This window comes from Cyclopterus lumpus, chromosome 15 (genome assembly GCF_009769545.1).
Source record: "Cyclopterus lumpus isolate fCycLum1 chromosome 15, fCycLum1.pri, whole genome shotgun sequence".
Taxonomy (NCBI): domain Eukaryota; kingdom Metazoa; phylum Chordata; class Actinopteri; order Perciformes; family Cyclopteridae; genus Cyclopterus; species Cyclopterus lumpus.
The window spans coordinates 23,247,171-23,265,146 of NC_046980.1; the positions used below are offsets into that span (position 1 = coordinate 23,247,171).

Genomic DNA, 17,976 nt, shown 5'->3' on the forward strand with positions numbered 1-17,976 from the left:
TGTAGTCTGATGGTGGAGGAGGTAGTCTGATGGTGGTCTGATGGGGGAGGAGGTAGTCTGCTGGTGGTCTGATGGTGGAGGAGGTAGTCTGATGGTGGAGGAGGTAGTCTAATGGTAGTCTGATGGTGGAGGAGGCAGTCTGATGGTGGAGGATGTAGTCTGATGGTGGAGGAGGTAGTCTGATGGTGGAGGAGGTAGTCTGATGGTGGACGAGGCAGTCTGATGGTGGAGGAGGTAGTCTGATGGTAGTCTGATGGTGGAGGAGGTAGTCTGATGGTGGTCTGATGGTGGAGGAGGTAGTCTGATAGTGGAGGAGGCAGTCTGATGGTGGAGGATGTAGTCTGATGATAGTCTGATGGTGGAGGAGGCAGTCTGATGGTGGAGGAGGTAGTCTGATGGTGGAGGAGGCAGTCTGATGGTGGAGGAGGTAGTCTGGTGGTAGTCTGATGGTGGAGGAGGTAGTCTGATGGTGGAGGAGGTAGTCTGGTGGTGGAGGGTGTAGTCTGATGGTGGAGGAGGTAGTCTGATGGTGGAGGATGTAGTCTGATGGTGGAGGAGGTAGTCTGATGGTGGAGGATGTAGTCTGATGGTGTAGGAGGTAGTCTGATGGTAGTCTGATGGTGGAGGAGGTAGTCTGATGGTGGTCTGATGGTGGAGGAGGTAGTCTGATGGTGGAGGTAGTCTGATGGTGGTCTGATGGTGGAGGAGGTAGTCTGATGGTGGAGGATGTAGTCTGATGGTGTAGGAGGTAGTCTGATGGTAGTCTGATGGTGAAGGAGGTAGTCTGATGGTGGTCTGATGGTGGAGGAGGTAGTCTGATGGTAGTCTGATGGTAGTCTGATGGTGGAGGAGGTAGTCTGATGGTGGTCTGATGGTGGAGGAGGTAGTCTGATGGTGGAGGAGGTAGTCTGATGGTAGTCTGATGGTGGAGGAGGTAGTCTGATGGTGGTCTGATGGTGGAGGAGGTAGTCTGATGGTGGAGGAGGCAGTCTGATGGTGGAGGATGTAGTCTGATGGTGGAGGAGGTAGTCTGATGGTGGAGGAGGTAGTCTGATGGTGGTCTGATGGTGGAGCAGGCAGTCTGATGGTGGAGGAGGTAGTCTGATGGTGGTCTGATGGTGGAGGAGGCAGTCTGGTGGTGGAGGAGGTAGTCTGATGGTGGAGGAGGTAGTCTGATGGTGGAGGAGGTAGTCTGATGGTGGTCTGATGGTGGAGCAGGCAGTTTGATGGTGGAGGAGGTAGTCTGATGGTGGAGGAGGCAGTCTGATGGTGGACGAGGTAGTCCGATGGTAGTCTGATGGTGGAGGAGGTAGTCTGATGGTGGTCTGATGGTGGCGGAGGTAGTCTGATGGTGGAGGAGGCAGTCTGGTGGTGGTCTGATGGTGGAGGAGGTAGTCTGATGGTGGAGGAGGTAGTCTGATGGTGGTCTGATGGTGGAGGAGGTAGTCTGATGGTGGTCTGATGGTGGAGGAGGTAGTCTGATGGGGAGGAGGTAGTCTGATGGTGGTCTGATGGTGGAGGAGGTAGTCTGATGGTGGAGGAGGTAGTCTGATGGTGGAGGAGGCAGTCTGATGGTGGAGGAGGTAGTCTGATGGTGGAGGAGGCAGTCTTATGGTGGAGGAGGTAGTCTAATGGTGGAGGAGGCAGTCTGATGGTGGAGGAGGTAGTCTGATGGTGGTTTGATGGTGGAGGAGGTAGTCTGATAGTGGAGGAGGCAGTCTGATGGTGGAGGATGTAGTCTGATGGTAGTCTGATGGTGGAGGAGGCAGTCTGATGGTGGTCTGATGGTGGAGGAGGTAGTCTGATGGTGGAGGAGGTAGTCTGATGGTGGTCTGATGGTGGAGGAGGTAGTCTGATGGTAGTCTGATTGTGGAGGACGTAGTCTGATGGTAGTCTGATGGTGGAGGATGTAGTCTGATGGTAGTCTGATGGTGGAGGAGGTAGTCTGATGGTAGTCTGATGGTGGAGGAGGTAGTCTGATGGTGGAGGATGTAGTCTGATGGTGGAGGAGGTAGTCTGATGGTGGAGGATGTAGTCTGATGGTGGAGGAGGTTGTCTGATGGTGGTCTGATGGTGGAGGAGGTAGTCTAATGGTGGTCTGATGGTAGAGGAGGTAGTCTGATGGTGGAGGAGGTAGTCTGATGGTGGTCTGATAGTGGAGGAGGTAGTCTAAAGGTGGGGGAGGTAGTCTGATGGTGGAGGAGGTAGTCTGATGGTAGTCTGATGGTGGAGGAGGTAGTCTGATGGTGGTCTGATGGTGGAGGAGGCAGTCTGATGGTCTGATGGTGGAGGAGGTAGTCTGATGGTGGAGGAGGTAGTCTGATGGTGGAGGAGGCAGTCTGGTGGTGGAGGAGGTAGTCTGATGGTGGAGGAGGTAGTCTGATGGTGGTCTGATGGTGGAGCAGGCAGTCTGATGGTGGAGGAGGTAGTCTGATGGTGGAGGAGGCAGTCTGATGGTGGAGGAGGTAGTCTGATGGTAGTCTGATGGTGGAGGAGGTAGTCTGATGGTGGTCTGATGGTGGAGGAGGCAGTCTGGTGGTGGAGGAGGTAGTCTGATGGTGGAGGAGGTAGTCTGATGGTGGAGGAGGTAGTCTGATGGTGGTCTGATGGTGGAGCAGGCAGTCTGATGGTGGAGGAGGTAGTCTGATGGTGGAGGAGGTAGTCTGATGGTGGAGGAGGTAGTCTGATGGTAGTCTGATGGTGGAGGAGGTAGTCTGATGGTGGTCTGATGGTGGAGGAGGTAGTCTGATGGTGGAGGAGGCAGTCTGGTGGTGGTCTGATGGTGGAGGAGGTAGTCTGATGGTGGAGGAGGTAGTCTGATGGTGGTCTGATGGTGGAGGAGGTAGTCTGATGGTGGAGGAGGTAGTCTAATGGTAGTCTGATGGTGGAGGAGGCAGTCTGATGGTGGAGGATGTAGTCTGATGGTGGAGGAGGTAGTCTGATGGTGGTCTGATGGGGGAGGAGGTAGTCTGCTGGTGGTCTGATGGTGGAGGAGGTAGTCTGATGGTGGAGGAGGTAGTCTAATGGTAGTCTGATGGTGGAGGAGGCAGTCTGATGGTGGAGGATGTAGTCTGATGGTGGAGGAGGTAGTCTGATGGTGGAGGAGGTAGTCTGATGGTGGAGGAGGCAGTCTGATGGTGGAGGAGGTAGTCTGATGGTAGTCTGATGGTGGAGGAGGTAGTCTGATGGTGGTCTGATGGTGGAGGAGGTAGTCTGATAGTGGAGGAGGCAGTCTGATGGTGGAGGATGTAGTCTGATGATAGTCTGATGGTGGAGGAGGTAGTCTGATGGTGGAGGAGGTAGTCTGATGGTGGAGGAGGCAGTCTGATGGTGGAGGAGGTAGTCTGGTGGTAGTCTGATGGTGGAGGAGGTAGTCTGATGGTGGTCTGATGGTGGAGGAGGTAGTCTGATGGTGGAGGAGGTAGTCTGGTGGTGGAGGGTGTAGTCTGATGGTGGAGGAGGTAGTCTGATGGTGGAGGATGTAGTCTGATGGTGGAGGAGGTAGTCTGATGGTGGAGGATGTAGTCTGATGGTGGAGGAGGTAGTCTGATGGTAGTCTGATGGTGGAGGAGGTAGTCTGATGGTGGTCTGATGGTGGAGGAGGTAGTCTGATGGTGGAGGTAGTCTGATGGTGGTCTGATGGTGGAGGAGGTAGTCTGATGGTAGTCTGATGGTGGTGGAGGGTGTAGTCTGATGGTGGAGGATGTAGTCTGATGGTAGTCTGATGGTGAAGGAGGTAGTCTGATGGTGGTCTGATGGTGGAGGAGGTAGTCTGATGGTAGTCTGATGGTGGAGGAGGTAGTCTGATGGTGGTCTGATGGTGGAGGAGGTAGTCTGATGGTGGAGGAGGTAGTCTGATGGTAGTCTGATGGTGGAGGAGGTAGTCTGATGGTGGTCTGATGGTGGAGGAGGTAGTCTGATGGTGGAGGAGGTAGTCTGATGGTGGAGGATGTAGTCTGATGGTGGAGGAGGTAGTCTGATGGTGGAGGAGGTAGTCTGATGGTGGTCTGATGGTGGAGCAGGCAGTCTGATGGTGGAGGAGGTAGTCTGATGGTGGTCTGATGGTGGAGGAGGCAGTCTGGTGGTGGAGGAGGTAGTCTGATGGTGGAGGAGGTAGTCTGATGGTGGAGGAGGTAGTCTGATGGTGGTCTGATGGTGGAGCAGGCAGTTTGATGGTGGAGGAGGTAGTCTGATGGTGGAGGAGGCAGTCTGATGGTGGACGAGGTAGTCCGATGGTAGTCTGATGGTGGAGGAGGTAGTCTGATGGTGGTCTGATGGTGGAGGAGGTAGTCTGATGGTGGAGGAGGCAGTCTGGTGGTGGTCTGATGGTGGAGGAGGTAGTCTGATGGTGGAGGAGGTAGTCTGATGGTGGTCTGATGGTGGAGGAGGTAGTCTGATGGTGGTCTGATGGTGGAGGAGGTAGTCTGATGGTGGAGGAGGTAGTCTGATGGTGGTCTGATGGTGGAGGAGGTAGTCTGATGGTGGAGGAGGTAGTCTGATGGTGGAGGAGGCAGTCTGATGGTGGAGGAGGTAGTCTGATGGTGGAGGAGGCAGTCTTATGGTGGAGGAGGTAGTCTAATGGTGGAGGAGGCAGTCTGATGGTGGAGGAGGTAGTCTGATGGTGGTTTGATGGTGGAGGAGGTAGTCTGATAGTGGAGGAGGCAGTCTGATGGTGGAGGATGTAGTCTGATGGTAGTCTGATGGTGGAGGAGGCAGTCTGATGGTGGAGGATGTAGTCTGATGGTGGAGGAGGTAGTCTGATGGTGGAGGAGGTAGTCTGATGGTGGTTTGATGGTGGAGGAGGCAGTCTGATGGTGGAGGATGTAGTCTGATGGTAGTCTGATGGTGGAGGAGGTAGTCTGATGGTAGTCTGATGGTGGAGGAGGTAGTCTGATGGTGGAGGATGTAGTCTGATGGTGGAGGAGGTAGTCTGATGGTGGAGGATGTAGTCTGATGGTGGAGGAGGTAGACTGATGGTGGAGGAGGTAGTCTGATGGTGGTCTGATGGTGGAGGAGGTAGTCTGATGGTGGAGGTAGTCTGATGGTGGTCTGATGGTGGAGGAGGTAGTCTGATGGTAGTCTGATGGTGGTGGAGGTAGTCTGATGGTGGTCTGATGGTGGAGGAGGTAGTCTGATGGTAATCTGATGGTGAAGGAGGTAGTTTGATGGTAGTCTGATGGTGGAGGAGGTAGTCTGATGGTGGAGGAGGTAGTCTGATGGTAGTCTGATGGTGAAGGAGGTAGTCTGATGGTGGTCTGATGGTGGAGGAGGTAGTCTGATGGTGGAGGAGGCAGTCTGGTGGTGGTCTGATGGTGGAGGAGGTAGTCTGATGGTGGTCTGATGGTGGAGGAGGTAGTCTGATGGTGGTCTGATGGTGGAGGAGGTAGTCTGATGGGGGAGGAGGTAGTCTGATGGTGGTCTGATGGTGGAGGAGGTAGTCTGATGGTGGAGGAGGTAGTCTGATGGTGGAGGAGGCAGTCTGATGGTGGAGGAGGTAGTCTGATGGTGGAGGAGGCAGTCTTATGGTGGAGGAGGTAGTCTAATGGTAGTCTGATGGTGGAGGAGGTAGTCTGATGGTGGTTTGATGGTGGAGGAGGTAGTCTGATAGTGGAGGAGGCAGTCTGATGGTGGAGGATGTAGTCTGATGGTAGTCTGATGGTGGAGGAGGCAGTCTGATGGTGGAGGATGTAGTCTGATGGTGGAGGATGTAGTCTGATAGTGGAGGAGGCAGTCTGATGGTGGAGGATGTAGTCTGATGGTAGTCTGATGGTGGAGGAGGCAGTCTGATGGTGGAGGATGTAGTCTGATGGTGGAGGAGGTAGTCTGATGGTGGAGGAGGCAGTCTGATGGTGGAGGAGGTATTCTGATGGTGGACGAGGCAGTCTGATGGTGGAGGAGGTAGTCTGATGGTAGTCTGTTGGTGGAGGAGGTAGTCTGATGGTGGTCTGATGGTGGAGGAGGTAGTCTGATAGTGGAGGAGGCAGTCTGATGGTGGAGGATGTAGTCTGATGGTAGTCTGATGGTGGAGGATGTAGTCTGATGGTAGTCTGATGGTGGAGGAGGTAGTCTGATGGTAGTCTGATGGTGGAGGAGGTAGTCTGATAGTGGAGGAGGCAGTCTGATGGTGGAGGATGTAGTCTGATGGTAGTCTGATGGTGGAGGAGGCAGTCTGATGGTGGAGGATGTAGTCTGATGGTGGAGGAAATAGTCTGATGGTGGAGGAGGTAGTCTGATGGTGGACGAGGCAGTCTGATGGTGGAGGAGGTAGTCTGATGGTAGTCTGATGGTGGAGGAGGTAGTCTGATGGTGGTCTGATGGTGGAGGAGGTAGTCTGATAGTGGAGGAGGCAGTCTGATGGTGGAGGATGTAGTCTGATGGTAGTCTGATGGTGGAGGATGTAGTCTGATGGTAGTCTGATGGTGGAGGAGGTAGTCTGATGGTAGTCTGATGGTGGAGGAGGTAGTCTGATGGTGGAGGAGGTAGTCCGATGGTGGAGGATGTAGTCTGATGGTGGAGGAGGTAGTCTGATGGTAGTCTGATGGTGGAGGATGTAGTCTGATGGTGGAGGAGGTAGACTGATGGTGGAGGAGGTAGTCTGATGGTGGTCTGATGGTGGAGGAGGTAGTCTGATGGTGGAGGTAGTCTGATGGTGGTCTGATGGTGGAGGAGGTAGTCTGATGGTGGTCTGATGGTGGAGGAGGTAGTCTGATGGTAATCTGATGGTGAAGGAGGTAGTCTGATGATAGTCTGATGGTGGAGGAGGTAGTCTGATGGTAGTCTGATGGTGGAGGAGGTAGTCTGATGGTAGTCTGATGGTGAAGGAGGTAGTCTGATGGTGGAGGAGGTAGTCTGATGGTAGTCTGATGGTGAAGGAGGTAGTCTGATGGTGGAGGAGGTAGTCTGATGTTGGAGGAGGTAGTCTGATGGTAGTCTGATGGTGGAGGAGGCAGTCTGATGGTGGAGGAGGTAGTCTGATGTTGGAGGAGGTAGTCTGATGGTAGTCTGATGGTGGAGGAGGCAGTCTGATGGTGGAGGAGGTAGTCTGATGGTGGTCTGATTGTGGAGGAGGTAGTCTGATGGTGGAGGAGGTAGTCTGATGGTAGTCTGATGGTGGAGGAGGCAGTCTGATGGTGGAGGAGGTAGTCTGATGGTAGTCTGATGGTGGAGGAGGCAGTCTGATGGTGGAGGAGGTAGTCTGATGGTAGTCTGATGGTGGAGGAGGTAGTCTGATGGTGGAAGGTTATGGTGGAGAAAATGATGCCAGAGAAAATCTAAAAGTAAGAAACAGTTTCACCACATTGTGGTGTGCATGCAAACAAACAAAAACAAACAAAAACAAACGTTAACGAAGCCAATGTCCGTGATCGAAGCCTTCATTCTTCCCTTTAAAGCGTGACAACGCGTCGGACCAAATCCAAACACAGGAACGACCTCTCGTTGACCTTGACGTGTTCCTCCCTCTGCAGTTCTCTGCTGTCGTTGATCCGAAGAAGACGAGACGTCAGCACTGACATCCCACTGGTGGTCCAGGACTCAGCCCAGACCCCAGGTACACAGCATCACGCTCGTCATAATTCAATATAATGCAAATAAAGGTGTAATGACCCTCTGTTGTGGCTCCCCGAGGCAAAATAAATAACGGTTATTTTTATCACATTTTTTGCACAATCCTTTCAAAGGGAACACCTCTTATTTTGGGAGATTGAAAATAAAACATGTTTTAATATTTGTTTTCACTAAAATGTGCGTTTTCGTACACGTTTGTTAATAACCATTGTAATAAAGTGTGTTTATTCTTTTATGCACATCGTGTAATAATCATATACACTATGAATTAAAAGTGGTGCATCGCGTCTTGAGAGAAAATGTCAGATGATAGAAATAACTTGCCGTTTCAATGTACATATTCCCGGCCATCTTTTCTCCCCTGCATGCGACGTATGTTCATTTGGTATTTGAAGTGGCTGCTGTTCATCAATGCAGGAACACAGGAACACCGTTCAGACTTGATCCTCTTCGACCCTCTTCCTTTGCAAATCCACGTCACTTTTGTCTAGAAGGACGGAATTTCAACTCAAACCTCCATCGTCGGCCTATTAGGTCGACGTGAGAAATCCTTCAATGTGTGCCAACAAAAGGGAGCCTTGACTGTAGCAGGTGGATGGTCCGTGTCGTCACCGCCTCCTCATTTCCTTAAATGAATGCATCCCGCTTGGTATTTGTTGGAATGCCATAAGGCTGAATATGTGCCACCCAAGGATCTTCTGCTCCAACATCTGAATAATAGTCTCTTTCTGAGCACTTCAGAGGGAAATATTTCACCATTACTTGAACACAAAATACTGTTTTGTGTGACATTTTTAAAGATACCTTCTGACAATAGTTCCCTTGTGTGTGTCGTTGAATGTTCTCTGTTAGAGAACATTAATATAAAAAATAATATTTTGCCAAAGGGGCTGCATTATTGCAGAATTACATTTTTGTTCCCATCTTTTGTGAACTGGATCAAACCTTTTTATCCGTTCTGAATAGTGTTTCTGTGCAGAAATACATTTCAGAGTAATTTCTCTGAATACTACACGATACGCGTCCTCAGCAATGATTATTAATTGTTCCACGACTACGGCTAAATCCACCCTAAAACAGGATTCACTTTCATCTAGTTCAGTCAATGTTTATGCCATAATTAAAAAGGGAAATGCTGGAGTACAGAAACTTCATTGACTGGTCCCGGGGGCTCGTGTCATTTCCAAGCTTTTAGATCCAAATGAGCTTTATTTCAAGTGCAGCGCTAATGACGCCGCTGAATTACACTCAAAATCATTTAAACTCACTTTAGTTCTTGGCACCAGATCCCGCGGAGCCTCCTGCTTAGTATTAGTGAAATACGACTGGTAAAAAGACTACGACTAATGTGTGTGTGTGTGCGTGTGTGTGTGTGTGCGTGTGTGTGTGTGTGTGTGTGTGTGTGTGTGTGTGCGTGTGTGTGTGTGTCAGACGTCAGGCAGCAGGCAGTGGACGAGATGATGCATCGGATCAAGAAAGGAGTTCAACTTCGACCTGTCGGCCAGTCCCCGAGTAGAACCAGGAGACAGGTACCTTCAGTACTCCTCGTTGACGGTGTGTCACCATGACGATGGTCTTGAGTTCATTGAAGCTCAGTGAACGTTCAGTAATTCAATACAATATAATATAATAACACTAATGATGGAATAACGGTGAAAAGCATCCCGTTTGGATGAACCGCCTCTTGAGGTTGACGATCGGTCGGAGCCTCCTACCCGAGCCTCCTACCCGAGCCCCCGTCCCGAGCCTCAGTCCCGAGCCTCCTACCTGAGCCTCCGTCCCGAGCCACCGTCCCGAGCCCCCGTCCCGAGCCTCCGTCCCGAGCCCCCGTCCCGAGGCTCCGTCCCGAGCCCCCGTCCCGAGCCTCCGTCCCGAGCCCCCGTCCCGAGGCTCCGTCCCGAGCCCCCGTCCCGAGCCTCCTACCCGAGCCTCCGTCCCGAGCCCCCGTCCCGAGGCTCCGTCCCGAGCCCCCGTCCCGAGCCACCGTCCCGAGCCCCCGTCCCGAGCCTCCTACCCGAGCCTCCGTCCCGAGCCTCCGTCCCGAGCCCCCCGTCCCGAGCCCCCGTCCCGAGCCTCCTACCTGAGCCTCCGTCCCGAGCCTCCGTCCCGAGGCTCCGTCCCGAGCCCCCGTCCCGAGCCTCAGTCCCGAGCCTCCTACCTGAGCCTCCGTCCCGAGCCCCCGTCCCGAGCCTCCTACCTGAGCCTCCGTCCCGAGCCCCCGTCCCGAGCCTCAGTCCCGAGCCTCCTACCCGAGCCCCCGTCCCGAGCCTCAGTCCCGAGCCTCCTACCTGAGCCTCCGTCCCGAGCCACCGTCCCGAGCCCCCGTCCCGAGCCTCCGTCCCGAGCCCCCGTCCCGAGCCTCCGTCCCGAGCCCCCGTCCCGAGCCTCCGTCCCGAGCCCCCGTCCCGAGCCTCCGTCCCGAGCCTCCGTCCCGAGCCCCCGTCCCGAGCCTCCTACCCGAGCCTCCGTCCCGAGCCTCCGTCCCGAGCCTCCTACCCGAGCCTCCGTCCCGAGCCCCCGTTCCCGAGCCCCCGTTCCCGAGCCTCCGTCCCGAGGCTCCGTCCCGAGGCTCCGTCCCGAGCCCCCGTCCCGAGCCTCCTACCTGAGCCTCCGTCCCGAGCCCCCGGTCCCGAGCCTCCGTCCCGAGCCCCCGTCCCGAGCCTCCGTCCCGAGCCCCCGTCCCGAGCCCCCGTCCCGAGCCTCCTACCCGAGCCTCCGTCCCGAGCCCCCGTTCCCGAGCCCCCGTCCCGAGCCTCCGTCCCGAGCCCCCGTCCCGAGCCTCCGTCCAGAGCCCCCGTCCCGAGCCTCCGTCCCGAGCCCCCGTCCCGAGCCTCCGTCCCGAGCCCCCGTCCCGAGCCTCCGTCCCGAGCCCCCGTCCCGAGCCTCCGTCCCGAGCCCCCGTCCCGAGCCCCCGTCCCGAGCCTCCTACCCGAGCCTCCGTCCCGAGCCTCCGTCCCGAGCCTCCTACCCGAGCCTCCGTCCCGAGCCCCCGTTCCCGAGCCCCCGTTCCCGAGCCTCCGTCCCGAGGCTCCGTCCCGAGGCTCCGTCCCGAGCCTCCGTCCCGAGCCCCCGTCCCGAGCCCCCGTCCCGAGCCTCCTACCTGAGCCTCCGTCCCGAGCCCCCGTTCCCGAGCCTCCGTCCCGAGCCCCCGTCCCGAGCCTCCGTCCCGAGCCCCCGTCCCGAGCCCCCGTCCCGAGCCTCCTACCCGAGCCTCCGTCCCGAGCCCCCGTTCCCGAGCCTCCGTCCCGAGCCTCCGTCCCGAGCCCCCGTCCCGAGCCTCCGTCCCGAGCCCCCGTCCCGAGCCTCCGTCCAGAGCCCCCGTCCCGAGCCTCCGTCCCGAGCCCCCGTCCCGAGCCTCCGTCCCGAGCTCCCTGGAAAGAACTTTCAGACACCCGCTAACTGGAGCCCGCCCTACCGGACCCCTTTTTTACCAGCTTTAGGAGCCTGTTGCTCGGCCTCAGCTGTTTCCAGAACTGCTCATCAAGTTCACGCTCCGTTTGGGTCCTGAGCGACACGCCTGCATCCCCGAGCAACGCCACGCTGACGTCTACTCGTGTTTCAAGCGTATCGGAGGCAGAACCATCTTTACAATGCAGAGACGTTCTCACAGGGGCTCAAATATTGACGACATGAAAACACGGAACGGGAGAGCCATTAAAGGAACTGTGTGTGCATCTGCTCCAGAAGACGCGTCGTTATCTGTGTCGAGAGCAGCAAACCGAACCACATATTGTTCAGAAGCTCTTAAAGCCATCAGCGTGAGGGATTATCTGAGAGCTTCTTCTTTTGATCAAACGTGACGTACGGCCAAGACATCTTTCAGTCCGCGTGTTCCTCCAGCACAACAATGCTGCCAAATTAGATAGCATTAGGACCTGCTCTATGAGGTAATTATAAATAATGAGGATGGGAAAATTGAGGTGACTCAAAATGATTGTGTTTACCACACTGGCTTCTTGTAGGAAGCATACATCCTCCGGGCTCTCGTCTCCGTGGTAAGAGGTGCAGCTTAGCCTCTAAGTGCCGAATGAGGAAACATAAGTATAATGTGTCAGGCGGCTGTTTATTTACCAAACCCGTCTTTTTTTCCTCCCTGTTTTTACCAGATGGAGAGGCTGCCCTCTAATTCTGCCATTCAGGAACTCAAAGGCATCATGGTAATGGAACTTTAAAACAATCCAATGTCCTCACAAGCCACGTTTTGACTGGTTCAACTTCCACTGTGTGTTTCCAGTGGCGCCGATGTGTTTACACCACAATCTATTATTTCATAAAAGAGAGCGGAGGAAAAAAAGCGCTCCTTCAACATTTAAAGAGCTGCAGTCAATACTGACGTCAGTATTGACTGGAATATGAAGAATGGAATGCACTCTTTTGCTCGTGTTGATGATGCATCCTCTCCTCTCGAGCTGCAGCTCGGTGGGTCGTGAACTTGCTTTTTTTCTGTCAAAGGACAAGTTCGGTCGGACCCCCCCCCCCCCAACCGAAGGCGACGCCCCCCCCGTCGCCGACCCGCGACGAGCAGCTGCAGAGGATCCTGCTGAGGCGACGGGACGCGCTGGAGCCCCAACGCCACGCCGGTGAGTTCCTCGCCTGCGGCCCACAATGCATCTGAGCTCCATCCTCACCCTGGACCCGTCATCTGGTCTGTTCAGTCTTACGGGGGGGTGGGGGGAGTCCTGTTGGGGGGCACAAAGAACAGCATCAGTACTGAAAATGAAAAGCTCTGAACAATAAAAAATTGTATTTTGTGAATAGCCGAAAGTGGTTTTGTGAACATGGAGCTCACATTGAAGCCCAGCTGTACTGCGCTCGTGATAATATAATATAATATAATATAATATAATGTGTACTAACACACCTCAAATCTAATCATGTGGATGAGTCATACACAGTGCCCAGCTCCAGGAAGCAGCCAACAAACAGGAATAAGATCAAATGCTATAGAATGAAATAAATCAAATATTTGACAACGAAGAAGTAAATTAATATACAATGTGACTTTTCAGAGAAATGAAACGGCAAACAATGAATCAGTATGACCACGATATGGCAGATTGATGAAATAAAGTTATTAGTTGTACATGTTTTATATATAGAGAAGTGTTTGAGACGAGTGTTGGTTTCTCCCTGCAGGTCCCCCCCCCCCACTCCCCCCTGCTGTGTGAAGGGGGGCCACCGGGCCGACAGGAGGATCCGCCCGAAAGCTGTAGACCGGATTCATGAAGATCACGCTGCTCAAACCCTCGTGTAGCATTTCATTTCCCTGTGTGCACCATGTGTTTAATAGTAATGATTCCAGGCTGCGCGGTGGACAGCAGAAATAAAGTCCGGTGGTAACGAGCTGAGAGCAGCAGCGTGTCCGTGGTTTACGTCGAGGCCGGTTCAGTGAAATGAAAGACGGCCCACACCACCTGTTCAGGTTCATTCAGCTCCTTTGCTCACGCTGAAGGTGAAGCCCGTTGCATTGTGGGAACAGCCTTGAGCATCTGCCAGAGCAAAGCATGTTTCTGGATTGTTCTGTCTAGAACCGCGTTAACCTTGTAGTGCCTTGTGAGCAATTCCAGCCCCCCCCCCCCTCTCCTTCTTAGACTCCCATCTGATGGAGGGCACCGCCTGCAGTTAGAAGTTTTGGGGAAATATATTTTGGGACATTTCTTTCTCTGAAATTCATCAACACAGTCTTAGTTAGCATGTTCTCCGTGTGTCCCCATGTTCTTGACCTCCGGGTCCTCTAGCTTGAGTCCAAATGGCCCGGAGGTGTGAATGTGTGCGTGTCTGTCCGGCTTCTGGACCCGAGCCCCAGTCCTGGACTCTGTGGATCCACCATTAGACTGTGTGTGGATCCCCACATGAACAACGTTGTGAATCCAGGCAGCTGGTTTCCCTTCAAATTTATTTGGCAACATATTTCAATTACTTCAAATCATTTCCCTCTTAATTAATGTTTTTTTTATATTTTCTCGAAGACATGGTTGGAATCAGTTAGTTTGGACCCAAAGTCTTGACTCTTATCTACAGCTCTCTGGGTATAGAATGGAAACTCCATTATTATGATTAGGAATTACAGACATTGTGATTCAGGATGCCTCCTGGACGCCTCCCATTAGAGGTTTTCTGGGCACGTCCAACTGGTAGGAGGCCCCGGGGAAGACCGAGGACACGCTGGAGGGATTATATCTCCCGGCTGGCTTTGGAACGCCTCGGGATCCCCCAGAATGAGCTGGAAAGTGTTGCTGGTGAGAGGGAAGCCTGGGTCGGCCTGCTGAACCTGCTGCCACCGCGACCCGACCCCGGATAAGAGCTGATAATGGATGGATGGATGGACATTGTGATTTATTTTATTTATTTTTCAAAATTCAATCAATAACATTTAAAATACACATATAACAGATCAATTTTAATGTGAACATTTTACAAAATTAACAAACATCAAATGAAATATGCAGACGACAAAAGAATAAGAAAGAAAGGAAAGGAAAAAATAATAATAATGTGTGTGTGTGTGTGTGTGTGTGTGTGTGTGTGTGTGTGTGTGAGTATCCTGTGTGTGAGTATGGCCCATGCGTCCCCATGAGTGAAACTACTATAAATGTAGAAAACAAGAAAGACATGAACACTAATACATAACAAATGTAATATGATTGAATGATTCTTTACAAACATATTTCAAAGCCTTCTGGTCTGCTGAGGCTCATCAGTCATCAGAATCTAGATTCTTTTATAAAGACATAAAAACATGGATGACATGCAACTTCCTGATGTTAAACTGAAGTTATTTTACTGAACACCTCAGAGATCAATGATCTGTTTGCCCTGGCATCCAACACCATGTAAAGAATCTCTGTTGTCTTCGATCGGGACTTGTAACGTAAAGCCCTCTGAGGCAAATTCGTAATGTATTATTTATATCGGGCTGTATAAGATAATAAAAGTCATAACGATATGATGAGCAAAGTCACATCAGTAAATAACTAGACGTAGTTCAATGAATCCAGAAATGCAACGCTGTTTGGTAACCGAGTTACAGAGTCTCAGGGTGGAGTTAGTCAGGTGGTGTCAGTCAGGTGGTGTTAGTCAGGTGGACTTCACACTCCTCTTCCTCGTCCTCTGGTGTCATCTTCACACTCCTCACTGCTCTTCCTCTTCCTCTGGTGTCATCTTCACACTCCTCACTGCTCTTCCTCTGGTGTCATCTTCACACTCCTCACTGCTCTTCCTCTGATGTCATCTTCACACTCCTCACTCCTCTTCCTCTGGTGTCATCTTCACACCTCTCTTCCTCTTCCTCTGGTGTCATCTTCACACTCCTCACTCCTCTTCCTCTGGTGTCATCTTCACACTCCTCACTCCTCTTCCTCTGGTGTCATCTTCACACTCCTCTTCCTCTTCCTCTGGTGTCATCTTCACACTCCTCTTCCTCGTCCTCTGGTGTCATCTTCACACTCCTCTTCCTCTGGTGTCATCTTCACACTCCTCACTGCTCTTCCTCTTCCTCTGGTGTCATCTTCAGATTGGACTCAAATATGACAATTCAACAATTACATAACAAATATGACGCAATATTATTCATTAAACCATTCAGGATTATCTTAGAATGAAAAGCTCCACTTTGAACAGATTCAAATCAATTTAAATACAATGAGCCTCAAGAACCACCATAAACAGTCTGCTGATTTCCAGAACTAATTATTCACTAATGGATCATAATCAATCAAATATAAATCACACTTCATAATGTCTGACTGCTATTTGAATTATAATATTGTCCATTGGTGCAGTTGAATAACACATATGTATCAAATATGAATATGAACACCTCAAGCTGCATTCTAACTTAAATGATGTCTGACATGTTTGTTGATTCCATAGCGCGTCATTGCAGCATGAATAAGCTCCACTGACTTCATCTTGACTAAAACAAATACAAAACAAAAAGACTAAATTAGACTTTAAGCCAACTGCAATGTTCAGTAAGAGACAAAGACTAAAACTAAGTAACACTGTTCCCAGCAATGGGAGTAAAACATGTTTTCAATATAAATGAATACAGAAAAGGCCGACTGATAGTCCTCAATTAGCCACATCCGAGAATATACCCATTCAGCAACTATTCCCTTACTTCAGTAAATCCAAGTGCTGTGAATAGAATAAGGTTGCACATAAGTGACTTTACCTTCTTTTCTTTGTACATAATGAACCACTCTGATAATTCACCCCTCAGCATTTAGAATAAAAAAGAAATAAAATAATAATCAGAGTTCTGATGCTGACTGTTTGTTTGTGTTGATATGTCATCAACGCTACGATGAAGATGCCGGCCTGATGCCATGTCAGGCATATGTATTGGAGTACGTCATTTAAGTTTTTTGTTGCATTCATGTCATCTTTTAGGTAATATGTGCCGAGCATTGTGTGTTCATGTGGCTGCACAATGCAATCGTGTGAGTGTATCATCCCCTCTTCAGTGAAACGATCTTCACTCCCAGTCTTATCGCCAATGCCGTGTTGTTGAGCAAATTATCTTTGAAATGATTTTCCATTCAAATCTTTGATAAGTTTGTACGTCCCTCTCTGCATAATTATTGCCGGCTGAGTTTAGAAGGAGGTATATAACATGAGAGCTGTCCATCTCTTGTAAAGACAGAAATATGATTGAATGAAATACTTTACATTACATATATACAGTCAGTGTGTAAAATACCTGTTTCGCTATCTACCTCCAGTGCTTCAGGGTCGCATGCTGGAGTCCTAAGACTCGCTTTATAATATCGGCCTGCAAGATTAACAGAAGCAAGACGAGGCAATCAACTCGACTAAACACGCCTGGCACACTTACACCAAGTCCCACTTACACCAAGTCCCACTTACACCAAGTCCCACTTACACCAAGTCCCACTTACACCAAGTCACACTTACACCAAGTCCCCACTTACACCAAGTCCCACTTACACCAAGTCACACTTACACCAAGTCACACTTACACCAAGTCCCCACTTACACCAAGTCACACTTACACCAAGTCCCCACTTACACCAAGTCCCCACTTACACCAAGTCACACTTACACCAAGTCACACTTACACCAAGTCACACTTACACCAAGTCCCCACTTACACCAAGTCCCACTTACACCAAGTCCCACTTACACCAAGTCCCACTTACACCAAGTCACACTTACACCAAGTCACACTTACACCAAGTCCCACTTACACCAAGTCACACTTACACCAAGTCACACTTACACCAAGTCACACTTACACCAAGTCCCACTTACACCAAGTCCCCACTTACACCAAGTCCCCACTTACACCAAGTCACACTTACACCAAGTCACACTTACACCAAGTCACACTTACACCAAGTCCCCACTTACACCAAGTCCCACTTACACCAAGTCACACTTACACCAAGTCCCCACTTACACCAAGTCCCCACTTACACCAAGTCACACTTACACCAAGTCACACTTACACCAAGTCACACTTACACCAAGTCCCCACTTACACCAAGTCCCACTTACACCAAGTCACACTTACACCAAGTCACACTTACACCAAGTCCCACTTACACCAAGTCCCACTTACACCAAGTCCCACTTACACCAAGTCCCACTTACACCAAGTCCCACTTACACCAAGTCACACTTACACCAAGTCCCCACTTACACCAAGTCCCACTTACACCAAGTCCCACTTACACCAAGTCACACTTACACCAAGTCCCCACTTACACCAAGTCACACTTACACCAAGTCCCCACTTACACCAAGTCACACTTACACCAAGTCACACTTACACCAAGTCACACTTACACCAAGTCCCCACTTACACCAAGTCCCACTTACACCAAGTCCCCACTTACACCAAGTCCCACTTACACCAAGTCCCCACTTACACCAAGTCACACTTACACCAAGTCCCACTTACACCAAGTCACACTTACACCAAGTCACACTTACACCAAGTCACACTTACACCAAGTCACACTTACACCAAGTCCCACTTACACCAAGTCACACTTACACCAAGTCCCCACTTACACCAAGTCCCCACTTACACCAAGTCACACTTACACCAAGTCACACTTACACCAAGTCACACTTACACCAAGTCCCCACTTACACCAAGTCCCACTTACACCAAGTCACACTTACACCAAGTCCCACTTACACCAAGTCACACTTACACCAAGTCCCACTTACACCAAGTCACACTTACACCAAGTCCCCACTTACACCAAGTCACACTTACACCAAGTCCCACTTACACCAAGTCACACTTACACCAAGTCCCCACTTACACCAAGTCACACTTACACCAAGTCCCACTTACACCAAGTCACACTTACACCAAGTCCCACTTACACCAAGTCACACTTACACCAAGTCCCCACTTACACCAAGTCACAC

The 17,976-nt window shown here is 51.3% G+C and overlaps 1 protein-coding gene across 1 annotated transcript in view; it reads left to right on the forward strand.

Annotated features, from left to right (window-relative positions):
* shtn1 (shootin 1) overlaps nt 1-13,332 on the forward strand; it is a 53,249-nt gene extending 39,917 nt beyond the window's left edge. The window contains exons 12-16 of the mRNA XM_034552548.1: nt 7,467-7,549; nt 8,998-9,095; nt 11,673-11,723; nt 12,019-12,146; nt 13,305-13,332. Of these exons, the coding sequence (XP_034408439.1) occupies nt 7,467-7,549; nt 8,998-9,095; nt 11,673-11,723; nt 12,019-12,146; nt 13,305-13,332 (388 nt within the window). The remainder of the gene's footprint in view (nt 1-7,466; nt 7,550-8,997; nt 9,096-11,672; nt 11,724-12,018; nt 12,147-13,304) is intronic.
* The last annotated feature ends 4,644 nt before the right edge of the window (nt 13,333-17,976 follow it).